The sequence below is a fragment of the Colobus angolensis genome, unplaced genomic scaffold (genome assembly GCF_000951035.1).
Source record: "Colobus angolensis palliatus isolate OR3802 unplaced genomic scaffold, Cang.pa_1.0 Scaffold230, whole genome shotgun sequence".
NCBI classification, from domain to species: Eukaryota; Metazoa; Chordata; class Mammalia; order Primates; family Cercopithecidae; genus Colobus; species Colobus angolensis.
In genome coordinates, this window is record NW_012115489.1 from 2506832 (window position 1) to 2521753 (window position 14922).

The 14922-nt window shown below is 33.9% G+C and overlaps 1 protein-coding gene across 1 annotated transcript in view; it reads left to right on the forward strand.

Annotated features, from left to right (window-relative positions):
* NIPBL (Nipped-B homolog (Drosophila)) overlaps positions 1–14922 on the forward strand; it is a 195033-nt gene that overhangs the window by 127602 nt on the left and 52509 nt on the right. Inside the window, exons 12-22 of the mRNA XM_011944374.1 lie at positions 1821–2018; positions 2269–2340; positions 2441–2530; positions 3931–4034; positions 4524–4610; positions 7624–7855; positions 8590–8741; positions 9277–9357; positions 9886–9986; positions 11320–11458; positions 13784–13866. Of these exons, the coding sequence (XP_011799764.1) occupies positions 1821–2018; positions 2269–2340; positions 2441–2530; positions 3931–4034; positions 4524–4610; positions 7624–7855; positions 8590–8741; positions 9277–9357; positions 9886–9986; positions 11320–11458; positions 13784–13866 (1339 nt within the window). The remainder of the gene's footprint in view (positions 1–1820; positions 2019–2268; positions 2341–2440; positions 2531–3930; positions 4035–4523; positions 4611–7623; positions 7856–8589; positions 8742–9276; positions 9358–9885; positions 9987–11319; positions 11459–13783; positions 13867–14922) is intronic.

A 14922-nucleotide genomic window follows, 5' to 3' on the forward strand; every position in this document is an offset into this window, starting at 1 on the left:
GTAAAATACTAATTTCTGGCGCGGTAACTCATGCCTGTAATCCCAACACTTTGGGAGGCCAAGGTGGAAGGATTGTTTGAGACCAGCCTGAGCAACATAGCAAGACCCCTTCTCTGCCTCCGTGAGAAAATAGTGCTTTCTGAAGTAGTTTGCTTATTAGTTGCCATCCCTTGTAATTTAGGCATTTCAGTACTTGTGAAAAAAACATCTGAGGAATTCTATATAGAAATGACATGTTTCTCTCTCACAAATACATACACACAGCCTACTTATTAGTGTGTGAAACAAGTTGTCACTAAAGGAATGTACTAGAGCATACTGTAATCATAAAAGAGGAACAGTCGTATCACTCTTCACATACCTCATAACCAAATTCATACCTAATTATGAAGAAAATCCCAGATATTTATATCCATTTACATTTGTGGTTTATATGAACCTTTTTGCTATCCAAGCCTGTGACCATAAAGAGGAGGAAACAAAATGACCTTTACCTGCCATATTGTCCCTAGATTGGCTAGAAGAGTCCAGAACCAGAAACCAAACTAGATTCTTGAACAGGAATAGTTAGGGTAGCATTTAAGAATAAGATTAGCCAGAGTATAGACATTTATTACCCACACATGAAGACACTGGCACAAGCATAGAGCACCTGGGCCAGAGGTTGGCATCCTTACATCTAAGCCAAGTAGGGGACTTAAGCAAAACATTTGTCTTAAGTATTTGTGTATTTATCATAGTTAGGGATTCAGAAAAGAGCAGTTGCTAGTCAAATAACAGACCAGAAAGTTTATCATTGTCAGCAGCAAGTGGTCACAACAACCACCAGTCTATGATCTCAAGGTAGGACACATCACTTCTCTACACTGGTTTTAACTTGGTGGTACCTACTTCATCCTAGAACAGACATGGTAAATATTTGTCACTTATAGTGCCCCCCAGCTCTTACTGCGGACATTTCTAATTGTCTTTCTTGCTGAACTATGATGCTTTCTCAGAGCTCAGAGTTATTTTCAACATAATATTCTAGGCAGCTATTGCCAGTTGATGAGAGTTGACGTGTCAGATGAAATCTGTTTGCCAGGTCTGCCTAAAGGCTCCTGTCAGTACGGGTGATTTTAGCAGAATGCTAAAATGATGGGGAAAAGATTGATGAAGCATACATAAGCTTAGAAACTTTTCTTGGGTTTGAGCAAGCCTTTTGTTGGAGAACTGAATTCATGATGTGAGTATTTACAACTGTACAGGTTTATTCTGTCTCTGTAGGCTTGTCATGTTAGGTCACCAGGGCTTATGGAATTTATCACTGAGTTGTGGGTTTAACTTAGCTATTAATTGATGGTGTACATGGTTACCCATATTCTGTAACACTTTCTCAAAAGTTGACTTCTCCTGCAAACCCTGCTCCCCGTCAGTAATCTACGTGCTTTAAGATGGTTCTGTTTTTCATCCAATTCCTAAACATAGTTTGTTTTACAGCCTCAATTAATCTTGAAGTTTAGGTATAACCCTTACTGACTTGCTGAATAAATGTCATTGAAATGAACACCATAGTTTAATTTTAAGAACCTTTCTATCTGTGTTTATTAGCAATAAATACTGAGTTCATGTAAAGATCTTAAAATCTGGGTAGATTGTGCTAAAATTAGTGATACTCTTTTTATATCATAACTTAAACTTCTGGATAGACAAAATCACTCTGAATTTCCTAGTCCCTATGGAATGAAGATTTTTTTCCCCATGTGGTTCATTTGTAAAGTACAAATTTTAATCATCTTTTTAAATGAGGTAAATTATTTGTCATGGGGATTTGCTTCTAGCCTCTAGGAAACGACATAAAAAAGATGATGATAAAGCTTGGGAATATGAAGAGCGTGACAGAAGAAGCTCTGGGGATCATAGGAGAAGTGGCCACTCTCATGAAGGAAGAAGGAGTTCAGGTGGTGGTCGTTATCGAAACCGAAGTCCATCAGATTCTGACATGGAAGATTATTCTCCTCCTCCCAGCCTTAGTGAGGGTAATTCATCAGTGTCAACGGATTTCTTACATAAACCAATTTAAATTTAGGGCTTTAACTTTGAAGAATATTTTATATCTTTTTATGAGTTAATTAACAACTAATTTTCAATTAAAACAAAAATACGTAGTTTCTATGTGCAGTGATTATTGTTTAAGTCTTTAACATTCAGGAAAAAAACTATAAACAAAAATGGAATTGTTTTAAGTTGTCATTCCTGCATTTCAGTACTTCTTTTTGTTCATTTTAGTTGCTAGGAAAATGAAGAAAAAAGAAAAACAGAAGAAAAGGAAAGCATATGAACCAAAACTAACACCTGAAGGTAACACTTTAGTTTATTTAATTTGTCTTCATTCATATTCTTCAGCTTCACATGTCTACTTGGAATGTGAGAATAATGAATGTATTTTTCTCTCTTGCAGAAATGATGGACTCTTCAACTTTTAAGAGATTCACAGCCTCGATAGAGAATATTTTGGATAATTTGGAAGACATGGATTTTACTGCATTTGGTAAAATCAACTTAAAATACATTTACCCATACTCTTAAGTGTCTAACTTTCTGTCAGTTACTCCAGAGGATACAGAGGCATGCTCCGTGCTATCAAGAAACGAAATCTAGTTGTGAAGTCAAATCTAGTCTGTTACCAAGAAATTAAAAACTTTAGTACAAATCTCAAGTATAAATTAATCAAGTCTGAATAGTATCTAAAGAATCCTGAGTAAGTTAAAGTAATTAAAAAAGTCTTTATGCAGGTGAGGAGGCTTGAACAGGCCCTGGATAATGAAGGTACTGATAGGAGCAAATATGCAGAAATAAGCATCTATTCTTCTGTTCATTTATTCTAATGACCAATATTTATTGAATACTTACTATATGCCAGTAGTATGTTAAGTGCTATTGATGCAAAAATAAGTAAAACCCAAACACCTGGCTTTAGGGAATACAGATTCTAATATGCAAACCAAAATAGTAAACCAATTAGAATACAGTAGGATTAATGTTATATTCATATATTACTTTTACAATGACATAAAGATTACATCTATAAATATTAAAATATGTTTATAAAAACACACTGCTTACAATGTATAGAGCTATTCTTAACAATCTTATGCCACCTTCAGCTGGTAAAATAAGTATTTGTTTTGTGAGAATTACTTGCCTGTCATTTTGTTTGCTGATTATTTAGAATGTCAGTTTCATCTTTTTTAAAACTTTGCAATTCTATGCTGAGAAATTGTCTTCTGTATCATTTAGGGTCCCAAAAGGACAAAGGGTACTCTCAAATTAGGATAATATGAGGAGGAGTTATTTACAAAGAGACCAGTTAAAAAGATGGAGGCAAAGTAGTACCAGAACCCAGGGTTAACAACCTTAAACCAAAAGAGTGAGGCTACAGAAAAGTCACCAGAACTCATTCTGCAAGAAAAAAAGTTGTAGAGTAGGCTGCCTTGAAAGAAGCAATACCTTTTGGTCAGGGGACAGAGCCAGCGTGAGGAGACCTTGTAAGCAAAGAGTAAGAGATATAAATACTTGACCTTACACTCATTGATCTTCTAACAGGGCACCCTACTGGCCAAACCCAAACAAAAGCCAGAGGGCATGGGAGACTCTTGATGTATTCCGATCAGGTCAGCCTCCTGAGGCAGAGTTGTGGTTGAGAAGAGTCAAGAGTATATATAAAGTAGTAAAGATAAGATACCTATGTCATGTTCCCATTTTTGTCATAAATCTGACTTCAATTTCTGTCCTTTTTCATTCCGGGTTTACTTGAGGTTTATATAGAGAGGCCTCTTAGGTAGTTATTTGTTTCGTTTGTGTGTCTAAAACTTTTATTAGAAAGTTAAGCTTGACATTTGGAGCTATTTCGTTTACCTAAAGTTTGTGTTTATTTGGCTGATTTTGCAGGTGATGATGATGAAATTCCTCAGGAACTGCTATTAGGAAAACATCAGCTTAATGAACTTGGCAGTGAATCCGCTAAAATAAAAGCAATGGGTATAATGGATAAGGTATCTCACCAAAATAAAATGTATAAATTTACTTCATAGAAATATTTGAGATTAATTTAAGGTTTTCAGGGTAAATTATAAAATTTATGTAAATAGTAAAAAGAAAACTCATTGACCTCTGAGAGTGTAAATGAATTTTTTTGTTTTTTACAAAAGAATAAAAGAAGTATTCTGCGAATTATTCTAAAGAGACTCATATTCCTGCATTGAAAGAGGGCATAGACTTTAATTTTTTCAGAGTTTTTTTTTTCATTTTCTCAAATATTTAGATTATTTAAATGCAGAAATACATTACATTTTTCTTTGACATTTGCTTTAGTCATTTAGGGTCGTGAGTAGAAGTTCTAAGTGGGAAAGTTTTCTTACTCTTTAAGAGGGTAACAATGCTATTTCCTCCATAGCTCAAAGGGAATAATTGTACAGATTGTTTCTTGAATAGTATATAACTTTTACCAGTGATGGATAAAAGAATTTATGTTGCTATTTTAGCTTTCAACTGACAAAACTGTGAAAGTCCTAAATATCTTGGAGAAGAATATTCAGGATGGGTCAAAGCTTTCTACTTTGTTAAATCATGTAAGTTTAAGATCCATACTGTTAATTTTATCCTTAATGTTATTAAGATCTATAGTAGTCCCCCACTTCTCTATTGTTTCATTTTTCATGGTCTCAGTTACCTACAGTCAACTGTGAGCTGAAAGTAGGTGAATGATTTTTATTACAGTCTATTGTTCTATTTTTTATTAATGTCATTAATCTCTTCCCATGCCTAATTTATAAATTAAATTTTATCTTAGGTATGTATGTATAGGAAAAAACATAGTGTATATCGGGTTTGATACTATCCGTAGTTTTAGGCATGCACTCGAGGTCTTGGAATCTATCATCTGTGCATTAGGGAGGGACTAATGTGAATTTTTTCACAAACGACTTTCTTGTGCAGGGGAAATTTCACATTTCGTTAATTTGAGCATGTTACCATGAATTACTAGTTACCTTCATTAGCATTGCTAATAAAACTTCACTTTCAGTAATTCAGAATTAACGTTACACATTGTCAATTCACAGCTTTGCCATAAAGAACAGTAAAGACATGAAATTTTTTGTCAATTTCAGGGACAATTCTTTAGTTTATGCTCTTCCTTATGTAAGTGTATGAATGTTTAAATTTTGTTTTTGATTTATGAGATGATAGGTAGTAATTCTTTTTGTTGACCTTTCCTGAAGAAATAACATAGTTAGAAACTTTATCATGATTTCTGAATGTATACTAATTTTTAATTAATATGCATTACTCCTTATATACCATTTTTATACCTACCTCAAAGGGTTGCTAAAAGGATTAAAGAATTAATTCATGTAAAGTACTTATAACTGTCTGGCATACTTTAACTTCTCAGTAAATGTTAACTGCCGCTGTTAACTATATTTTAATATGTTTATATCAAAAACAGTAGCAACATGGTTGCAATGGTTTATTGAATGAAGTAAATTTCCTGGGATTTGCCTTCCTAGCATTGTAGTGGACTGTAAATTATATGTGCATTCAAATTGATCTTGATGTCTCTGACATTAATAAATGCAAACACTAATGCTTATAGGCATTGTAGGAGTTGATAAATTTTCTTTTTTTTTTTTGTTCCTAATGCCAGGGTCTTGCTTTGTCTCCTGGGCTGGAGTGCCATGCTGCAGTCCATTGCTCATTGTAGTCTCGAACTACTGGGCTCAGGTGATCCTTCCACCTCAGCCTCCCAAGCTGCTAGGACTACAGGCATGCACCACAATGCCTGGCTAATTATTTAAAATATTTTGTAGAGGCAAGGTCTCACTCTGTTGCTCAGACTAGTCTCAAACTGCTGGCTTCAAACAATCCTCCTGCCTTGTCCTCTCAAAGCTCTGGGACCACAGATGTGAGGCACTACACCTGGCCAAATTTTCTTTATTTTTAAAGGCCTGATTATAAAAGTAACGTATTTATTGTAGAAAATGTCCAAAAGAAAAAGCACCAAAAAAGCTATATTCTAATCTAGCAATAACCATTTTGAACACTTTTGATATACATACTTCTCATGTATACATATGTAGTATGTATATTTAATACAAGCACTAGATTTCATTTTGTCTTATGAGGGAAATGCTCTTGGTGTTTGCAAAAGCCATAGGATTGCTAGGAGATCTGTCTCCATGGAATAAAACAAGCTTGTTCAACCTATGGCCTACTGGCCCATGTGGCCCAGGACAGATTTGAATGCAGCCCAACACAAATTCGTAAACTTTCTTGAAACATTATGAGAATTTTTTGCAATTTCTTTTTAAGGTCATCAGCTATCGTAATTGTTAGTGTATTTTATATATAGCCCAAAACAGTTCTTCCAGTGTAGCCCAGGGAAGCCAAAAGATTGGACACTCCTGGAATAAAATATGTAGAAAAATAATCTCAGATGGTAGTTTTCTGGATTATTAAGTATATTTATATTTTTAAGTGCCCTCTCTTTAAACTACTTTTTGCATCACAGAAACAAAGGGCTTAGAGAAACCTAAAGTAACAATCTACTCTATTGTTAGTCTATAAGTTACTTAGATACTTCACCAAGAAATTGTGGTAATCATCATCAGAAATCTAGAGTTCTGGAGAGCTGGCTGACTCAGCCTTAAGGAAATTACTTTCATTCCTAAAAAACCATAACAGTATTTAATATTTTGTAGATAGCCTTAATGTTTGGCATGAATCATGAACCTCCTTAACTGATTCTTCCAAACAAACAGCAATGTTTGCATCAAAGACAAGCTATTTTATCTTTCCTTTGTGAGTTTTTAGGCATTACTGAACAGAAAGCCCTGTCTGCTTTACATATTATATATTGTGTTTTTGTTCATTTTCCCAGTGTATAAGCTTTGAATAGGATATATTTGGAAGTAGTCCTATAATATAGTTTATATTTCATAACTAAAGATGTGATAGAAGGATTTTTACTTTAACAGTGAGATTACTCCTAATTGCAATGTCAAGTTACTGATGTGTAAATTAAAATAAGGTCTTCTGTCAGTTCTTAAATTATCTGTTTTAAAAAATGTCTTCATTAGTCTGCATATTAGTACTTTTTAATCTCAGTTTCAGAAACAGTGTTGTTGAAAAGCAGGTGTTAGGAATGATTGTCAGTAACATTTTAGTACTAAGTAAGGCTTTACCCTTTGTCATTAACTTTTGCTTTGTTATCACAGCAGCAAGCAGAATTTATAAAGTTTTAAACTATCATAATGTTTATACCCAAAACACAAAATTAATTTATATACAGTTAAAGTGATAGATAAAGCACACAAAGGATAAAGATAATTATAACTTTGTCAGTAGGGTGTCATCTAGTGGTGAAATGAGGTAGAGTATATAAAGTTTGAAAACATTGAAACACAAATCGTGCTCAAAGTAGTATCGGTATTTGTACCTCATTCTGGATATTCTTTAAAGAATTAACACACATCATAACACTGTTTTCCACCAGTGAAAATCAAATAAATCATAATTTAAATGTATATTTTAAACCTATAAATGTGTTTATTTCCATTTCATTAACAATGTACTATTTTACAGAATAATGATACTGAAGAAGAAGAAAGGTTATGGAGAGACCTTATTATGGAGAGAGTTACAAAATCAGCAGATGCTTGTCTTACAACTATCAACATTATGACATCCCCTAACATGCCAAAAGCTGTGTACATTGAGGATGTAATTGAAAGAGTTATACAGTACACTAAATTTCATTTGCAGAATACACTTTATCCTCAGTATGATCCTGTTTACAGATTAGATCCTCATGGAGGTTAGTTCGTATAATATCAAAATTATTGTAAATTTTTGCTATGTTAGATGAGTCAAAATAGGACTTAAAATGGCACCAAAATTTTTGAATCATATAAGTTGTAATAAACACTGATTTTGATTATGGATTTGACTAGAATATAGTACTTGTTCAATTATAATTTCTTTAGGAACTACTTATATATAATAGAAGTTATTTCTACTTGTCAGGGAAAATCTCAGAAAATGCTACCTTCTGGTTTCATTTATCATTTCCCCCTAATTTACCCAAAAAAGCAGTTGTCTACAAAATGGATTGATTCAAGATAAATACTCCTTTTGTTTTTAACCTTTATAAATGAACAATGAAATGTATACATTTGAAGGGAGTAAGGTCAAACTTGGGTTCCTGAATAATGAACTTGATGATTTGTTGTATAATTGCAAATTAATTTAAAGGGAAATACAATCTTACTATCCTGCTCCAATGGAGAAAAGTAGAAATCAAGATAAAATAATATTTTAGATACAAGGATTTAATAGCCCCTGAAGATTATCTGTTGCAAGAATGTTTCTAATAGAATATCTCTAGAGAGTAATTTTCTATTTTAATAAATAAAAAGCTTTATCTTCCGGATTCTGTTTTTATGTAGCTAAAAAATTGTGTTCTCTTAATTCAAAAAACAATTTGAGTACTGTTTATTAAAAATTATTAAAACTTGATGTTTTCCTTGTCTTGAATTTGTTTCATTTTAGGAGGCTTATTAAGTTCAAAAGCAAAACGGGCTAAATGTTCTACCCATAAGCAGAGAGTAATAGTAATGCTTTATAACAAAGTTTGTGACATTGTTAGCAGCTTATCAGAATTGCTAGAGATACAACTTCTTACAGACACAACAATTCTTCAGGTAAGTTTTTTGGTAAGCATTTTGTATATTTCTAAACTAAATGATTGAGTCCAGTATAACCTGGCACATTCAATAATAAGACCAGCACTATATTATCAGTAATTTTTCCTATTAAGAGTTATGTTATGTCTAAATTGAAGAAATAAAACTTTAGGAGTTTTAAAAAGATATTTTATCAGGAGACAGATAAATGTAGTGTAAATTCCAGACTCTAAATTCTTTGAAAGATAGGTTATATTTTCATGCAGATATTAAATGTTCGTTATTTCTTTATATTCCTGTGACATTTATAAACTCAAAAAGTAGAGATTAGAGTACTGATAGCTATGAGACAATGCACCTGCTGTATATGCTAATGTGCTTTGAGGATGAAGAGGAACAGAGAAAAGAATAGATGCTGATTAGGTGGGGGGAAGAAAAAATGCCTTCTTAGTGTTTTCCAGTAAGCTTATGAGTGTATTGGAATTAAGTAAGATAGAATGTTACTGAAATCAACTAAAGTTGTATACTACTTACTCTTTTCTTTTTTAAACAGGTTTCATCTATGGGAATAACACCATTTTTTGTGGAAAATGTCAGTGAACTACAGTTGTGTGCCATTAAGTTAGTCACTGCAGTAAGTATAATCAATTTGTATTTTTACCCCACAAATGAAGCAATATTGATGTCATTTAATCCAAACTTCCAAAAAGTAATGAAGATACCTGGTTTTCAGTACATTCATTTCAATCTAAGGACTGTTTTACTAAGTCTTATTAGATTTTGTGAATTGAGGATTTATTTTTCTGTTTTGTTAATTTATTGAGTTATTCTGTTTCTGTCACATTTAAAACGCTTCTAAATATTTGCAAATATTTCAGCTAAAATTCCTTGATATTTATAATAAAGTTAGAATTGTTTAAAATCATTTAAATCTTGTCTGTCTATAGCTAAGATATCATAGTCCTTTAAATGAAACTAGTGTACTCTTTGACTTCTATAAGAATGTTATAATTAATGATAGGAAAATTGAGCATCTTACCTTAGATACTGAAAACATTTTCATTCTAAATGGCAGGTAACTTTTTTAACCACATCATATTATTTTTTGGTTCGTTTTCTATTAATTATAAGTTTAACTTGGAATCTTATAATGACTAAACAGGTATTCTCAAGATATGAAAAGCATAGGCAGTTAATTTTGGAAGAAATTTTTACTTCACTTGCAAGATTACCAACCAGCAAGAGGAGTTTAAGGAACTTCAGGTAATTAATTACAACAGAGGTCAAGTATAATGAAGAACCCCCATTATGTTGAACTGTCATACATTTATGCTTCATTCTGTCTGATTTATATTTTAATAATTAAAAACTAGGCAGGTACATCAGAACAACATGAAGAATAGCTTAGATTTGTGAAATAACATGGCATATTTAGGGGGCTTAGAAAAGTTCACTGATTCTCAAAGGTAAAGATCTGTGGAAGGGTCTTTCATCATTGGCACTGTTGACATTTTAGGCCATATAACATTTTGTTATTCTTAGCTGTCTAGTGCAATATAGGATGCTTAGCAGCATCCCTGATCTCTACCCATTAGATGCCAATAGACACCCTTCCTCCTTCCACTTGTGACAACCAAAATCATCTCCAGGCACTGGAGAGCAAAATCATTCCTTATTACAAACCACTAGTCAGTGCTATTGGAAATATGGCTCAAAAGAATCAGATCAGTTCAAAGAGGATTTTATAAGATTTTTTTGTCTCAAAAAAAAAACAGAAAGATTACTCTAATGGCAGTATGGAGAATAAACATGGGGATTAAATGCTCTTTAATCACTAAGCACACTGTTAATAAGGAATGTCATCCACTGCTATGGTCAGCATTATTGTCTTTGCCATCATAGATAATCACTGGAATTATCTTAGTATTCCTGAGTGATTAAAAGTGTTGATGTGGCATATAGGATTATTTTTAAGATTGCTTTGAAGACTTCTTCTCTAAAATAATTATTTTATCTTAATCATTTTTTGGACTAATTGTATACTGATAAACATTTATTGTCTGTTAAACCTGAAGGAAAACTATCAACATATAAAAGAATGCTTAGATTTTTACAATATCTACAAAACAAAAGATGTGGACATTGATTTTTTATAATCTTTGCTACCAGCACTAGCACAAATGATCAAGAGCTGTGTAGTAGATTTTAATGCCGAATGAATAACAGATTCAACAGATGAATAGCAAAATATATGGGCATTTGGAAACTTTGAAGACTTTTATCATTTTCAAAATCATTTTGACAAATGTTTAGTATTTTATTACAAATTTTTATCTGCAATGTATGTAAAGCATAGAAGTTTTTATTAATACTGTATTTTTCCTTTGACTATTTTAATTAACTGAGCATGCCTAGGCATTTACTTGATGTTTTTGCTAACTTATGACAAATAATTACACATAAGAACACTATTATAAATGCTAAAATCATGCCTAGAAATATTGGCAAACAAAGTATCGTGAAACTTTGAGACAATGGATGAAATCTAAATGAGATTATCTTGATACTCCATACAAGTTTTTTTTCTTCATTAAAGGTTAAACAGTAGTGATATGGATGGAGAACCTATGTATATTCAGATGGTTACAGCACTGGTTTTACAACTTATTCAGTGTGTGGTACACTTACCATCATCAGAGAAGGACTCTAATGCAGAAGAAGATTCAAATAAAAAAGTAAGGAATCTATTAAAGGTTTACAACTGTACTTTATTGAAGGAAATATCTGTATTCTCTGTCATTCTCATAAAACGGAAGTTCTTTTTTTTTTTCCTTCTATCTTTTTGAGATGGAGTCCTGCTCTGTCACCCAGGCTGGAGTGCAGTGACGCAATCTCGGCTCACTGCAGCTTCTGCCTCCCAGGTTCAAGCAATTCTCCTGCCCCAGCCTCCTGAGTAGCTGGGATTACAGGCACACACCACCACGCCCAGCTAATTTTTGTATTTTTAGTAGAGATGGGGTTTCACCATGTTGGTCAGGCTGGTCTTGAACTCCTGACCTCGTGGTCCACCCTCCTCAGCCTCCCAAAGTACTGGGGTTAGAGGCGTGAGCCACCGTACCTGGCCAAAACCGGTGTTCTTAAGTAGAGGTTCATGGCTGGGCTTTAAGGTTCTTTTAGAGCACTAGATGTGGTGTTGGAAGAGTTGAGTTCTGATTCTATCTACCAGTCATAAAACATATAAATCATTTTAATCTTTCTGAGTTCATTCTTCAGCTGTAAAATGGGGGTGATAATACTTATCAAAACTACTATACCAGGTTGTAAGGGTCAGTGAGATACCAAATGTGAAACTGAGTAAGACACTATGTAATATATGTGCATGTTGAGTATCCCTGATCCAAAAATCTAGAATCAGAAATGCTCCAAAATCTGAAACTTTTTGAGTACCAAAATGATACTCAAAGGAAATATTTGTTAGGGCATTTTGCATTTCATATTTTCAGATTAGGGATACTGAACCCTTATATAAATGCATAACATAGGATTATAATAACATTAAATTCATGTGGAAAATGAGTTTATTCCCTCCCTAATAGGTAGCTCATGCTAAAGATTTGCTTTTGGTTTTATAGCTTTTGGAGATGTTTAGAATTTTTCCAAGTGTATACTTTTACCTCAACAAAAGTTTAAGAGAAACAAATAATTTTGTTTATCTACTGTTAGAGCCAAGCATATGTGTGTATCTTTTGGGGAATAATAATAAATATATAATAATTATCAATAACTGGACAGGCACTTTGGCTCATGCCCATAATCCCATCACTTTGCGAGGTCAAGACGGGCAGACTGCTTGAGGCCAGGAGTTCAAGACCAGCTTGGGCAACATGACAAAACCCTGTCTCTACAAAAAAATACACAAATTAGCTGGTCGTGGTGGTGTACGCCTGTCATCCCAGCTACTAAGGAGGCTGAAACAGGAGGGTCGATCAAGCCTTGAGAGATCGAGACTCAGTGAGCCAAGATTGTGCCACTGCACTCCGACCTGGGTGACAGAATGAGACCCTGTCTAAAAATGAATGAATGAAAGAAAGAAAATCAAATATTGTCTGAAAAGTTCAGATCCTCTTTATTTCTCCCATCCCAATCCCATTGTTTGTCTCTAATCTTCCTTTCCTAACCACTGGTGACAAGTATGATGAATATGTTTCTTTCTTTCTTTTAATTATTTTCATGTAAATTTGATATACAAATATTTCATTTTTAAAATTCACGTAAAGGATAGTGATGACGTATTTACAGCTAATTTTTTCACTCAGCATCACTTTTAATACGTACAACTCATACTAGATTTTTTTTTACTTGAATTAAAAACACCATATCATAGAATCACAACTTAGAGCAAAAGTTTCTCTAGATATACTTAGAAGTAGAATTAAGATAGTATACATGCATTAACTTTACTGGAAGTTGTCAATTTGCTTACTAAAGGGGTGTTTCAGCTTATAGCCCTACTTCTTACTTAAAATTATGGTCATTGAGAAATACTCGTGTTATTTTGCATTTTCCTGGCTATTAGTGAGCTTGAGCCCCTTTTCCTGTAGTTATTTGTCTGTTGGGTTTTTATAACTATGAATTGACTATTTATATCCTAATCTTTAAATTTCTGATGAAGACGTTGAATTTTTTTTTTTTTTGATTGTATGGATTATGTGTTTCTTAAACTTTGAGGTTGATACATGTTTTCTAAATTCTTTTTGTATTTTCAATCCATTTCTTTCTGTTCTGACCAGAAACAACTATTGATATTAAATTTGTTAACTGCATTTGTTACTGTTACATATTTTAATAACACTCTATCTGTATTTTTATTTGTTTCTATAAAGTTTTAAAATATGCTTAGTGTGCTAATTTTGGCTTCTGTCTTTATATATAATAGAATATTTTAAGCATTTTAGTATTTAAATGTATTACCCCTCTTCAGTAATAACATGACAATAGCAACAGGGCTAACTTATTGATTATTTATTGTATCTTTATAAACTCATATTTTTTCTTTCTAGGTTGACCAGGATGTTGTCATTACCAACTCTTACGAAACAGCTATGCGAACAGCCCAAAACTTCCTCTCCATCTTCCTTAAAAAGTGAGTAAAATTAATATAAATCTGGTTTTTCTTTCCACAGTATAGAGAATAGTTCGTTTTTTTTTTCTGTTTTTTTTTTTTCGAGACAGAGTCTCACTCTGTCGCCCAGGCAGTGGTGCGATCTTGGCTCACCACAAGCTCCGCCTTCCGGGTTTATGCCATTCTCCTGCCTCAGCCTCCCGGGTAGCTGGGACTACAGGTGCCCGCCACCTCGCCCGGCTAGTTTTTTGTATTTTTTAGTAGAGACGGGGTTTCACCGTGTTAGCCAGGATGGTCTCGATCTCCTGACCTCGTGATCCGCCCATCTCGGCCTCCCAAAGTGCTGGGATTACAGGCTTGATCGTTTTTTAAAAAAAGATGAATCCAATTTCCTGCCATAATCTGAACCTTGAATATCTTCCTGACCCTTGGTTTCTTCATCTTTAAAATGAGGCAGTTGGAGTATTAAAAATCTAAAATTGGGATGGGACTACGGGGGGAAAGAAATCTAAAATTTTGTGAATTTTCTTATATGTTAGACTCCAGAAATTAAAGTAGTAAATTAAAATTCTGTAATTTGTCTTCAGTAAATTTTGGAGAATTTTCCTATGGTACCTGAATAGGAAAGTTTGTGAAGAGATGTTATTTAGCCTCCCTCAGAATTTTTTTTTTAATGAGACGGAGTTTCGCTCTTGTTGCCCAGGCTAGTGTGCAATGGTGCGATCTTGGCTCACCTCAACCTCCGCCTCCCAGGTTCAAGCGATTCTCCTGCCTCAGCCTCCCAAGTAGCTGGGATTACAGGCATGCACCACCATGCCCCACTAATTTTTGTATTTTTAGTAGAGACGGGGTTTCCCCACATTGGTCAGGCTGGTCTCAAACTCCCGACCTCTGGTGATGCACCCGCCCTGACCTCCCAAAGTGCTGGGATTAGAGGCGTGAGCCACCACACCCAGCCTAGCCTCCATAAGAATTTATGGTGATCTGGGCTGGGTGCCGTGGCTCACGCCTCTAATCCCAGCACTTTGAGAGGCTGAGGCAAGTGGATTACAAGGTCAGAAGTTCGAGACCAGCCTG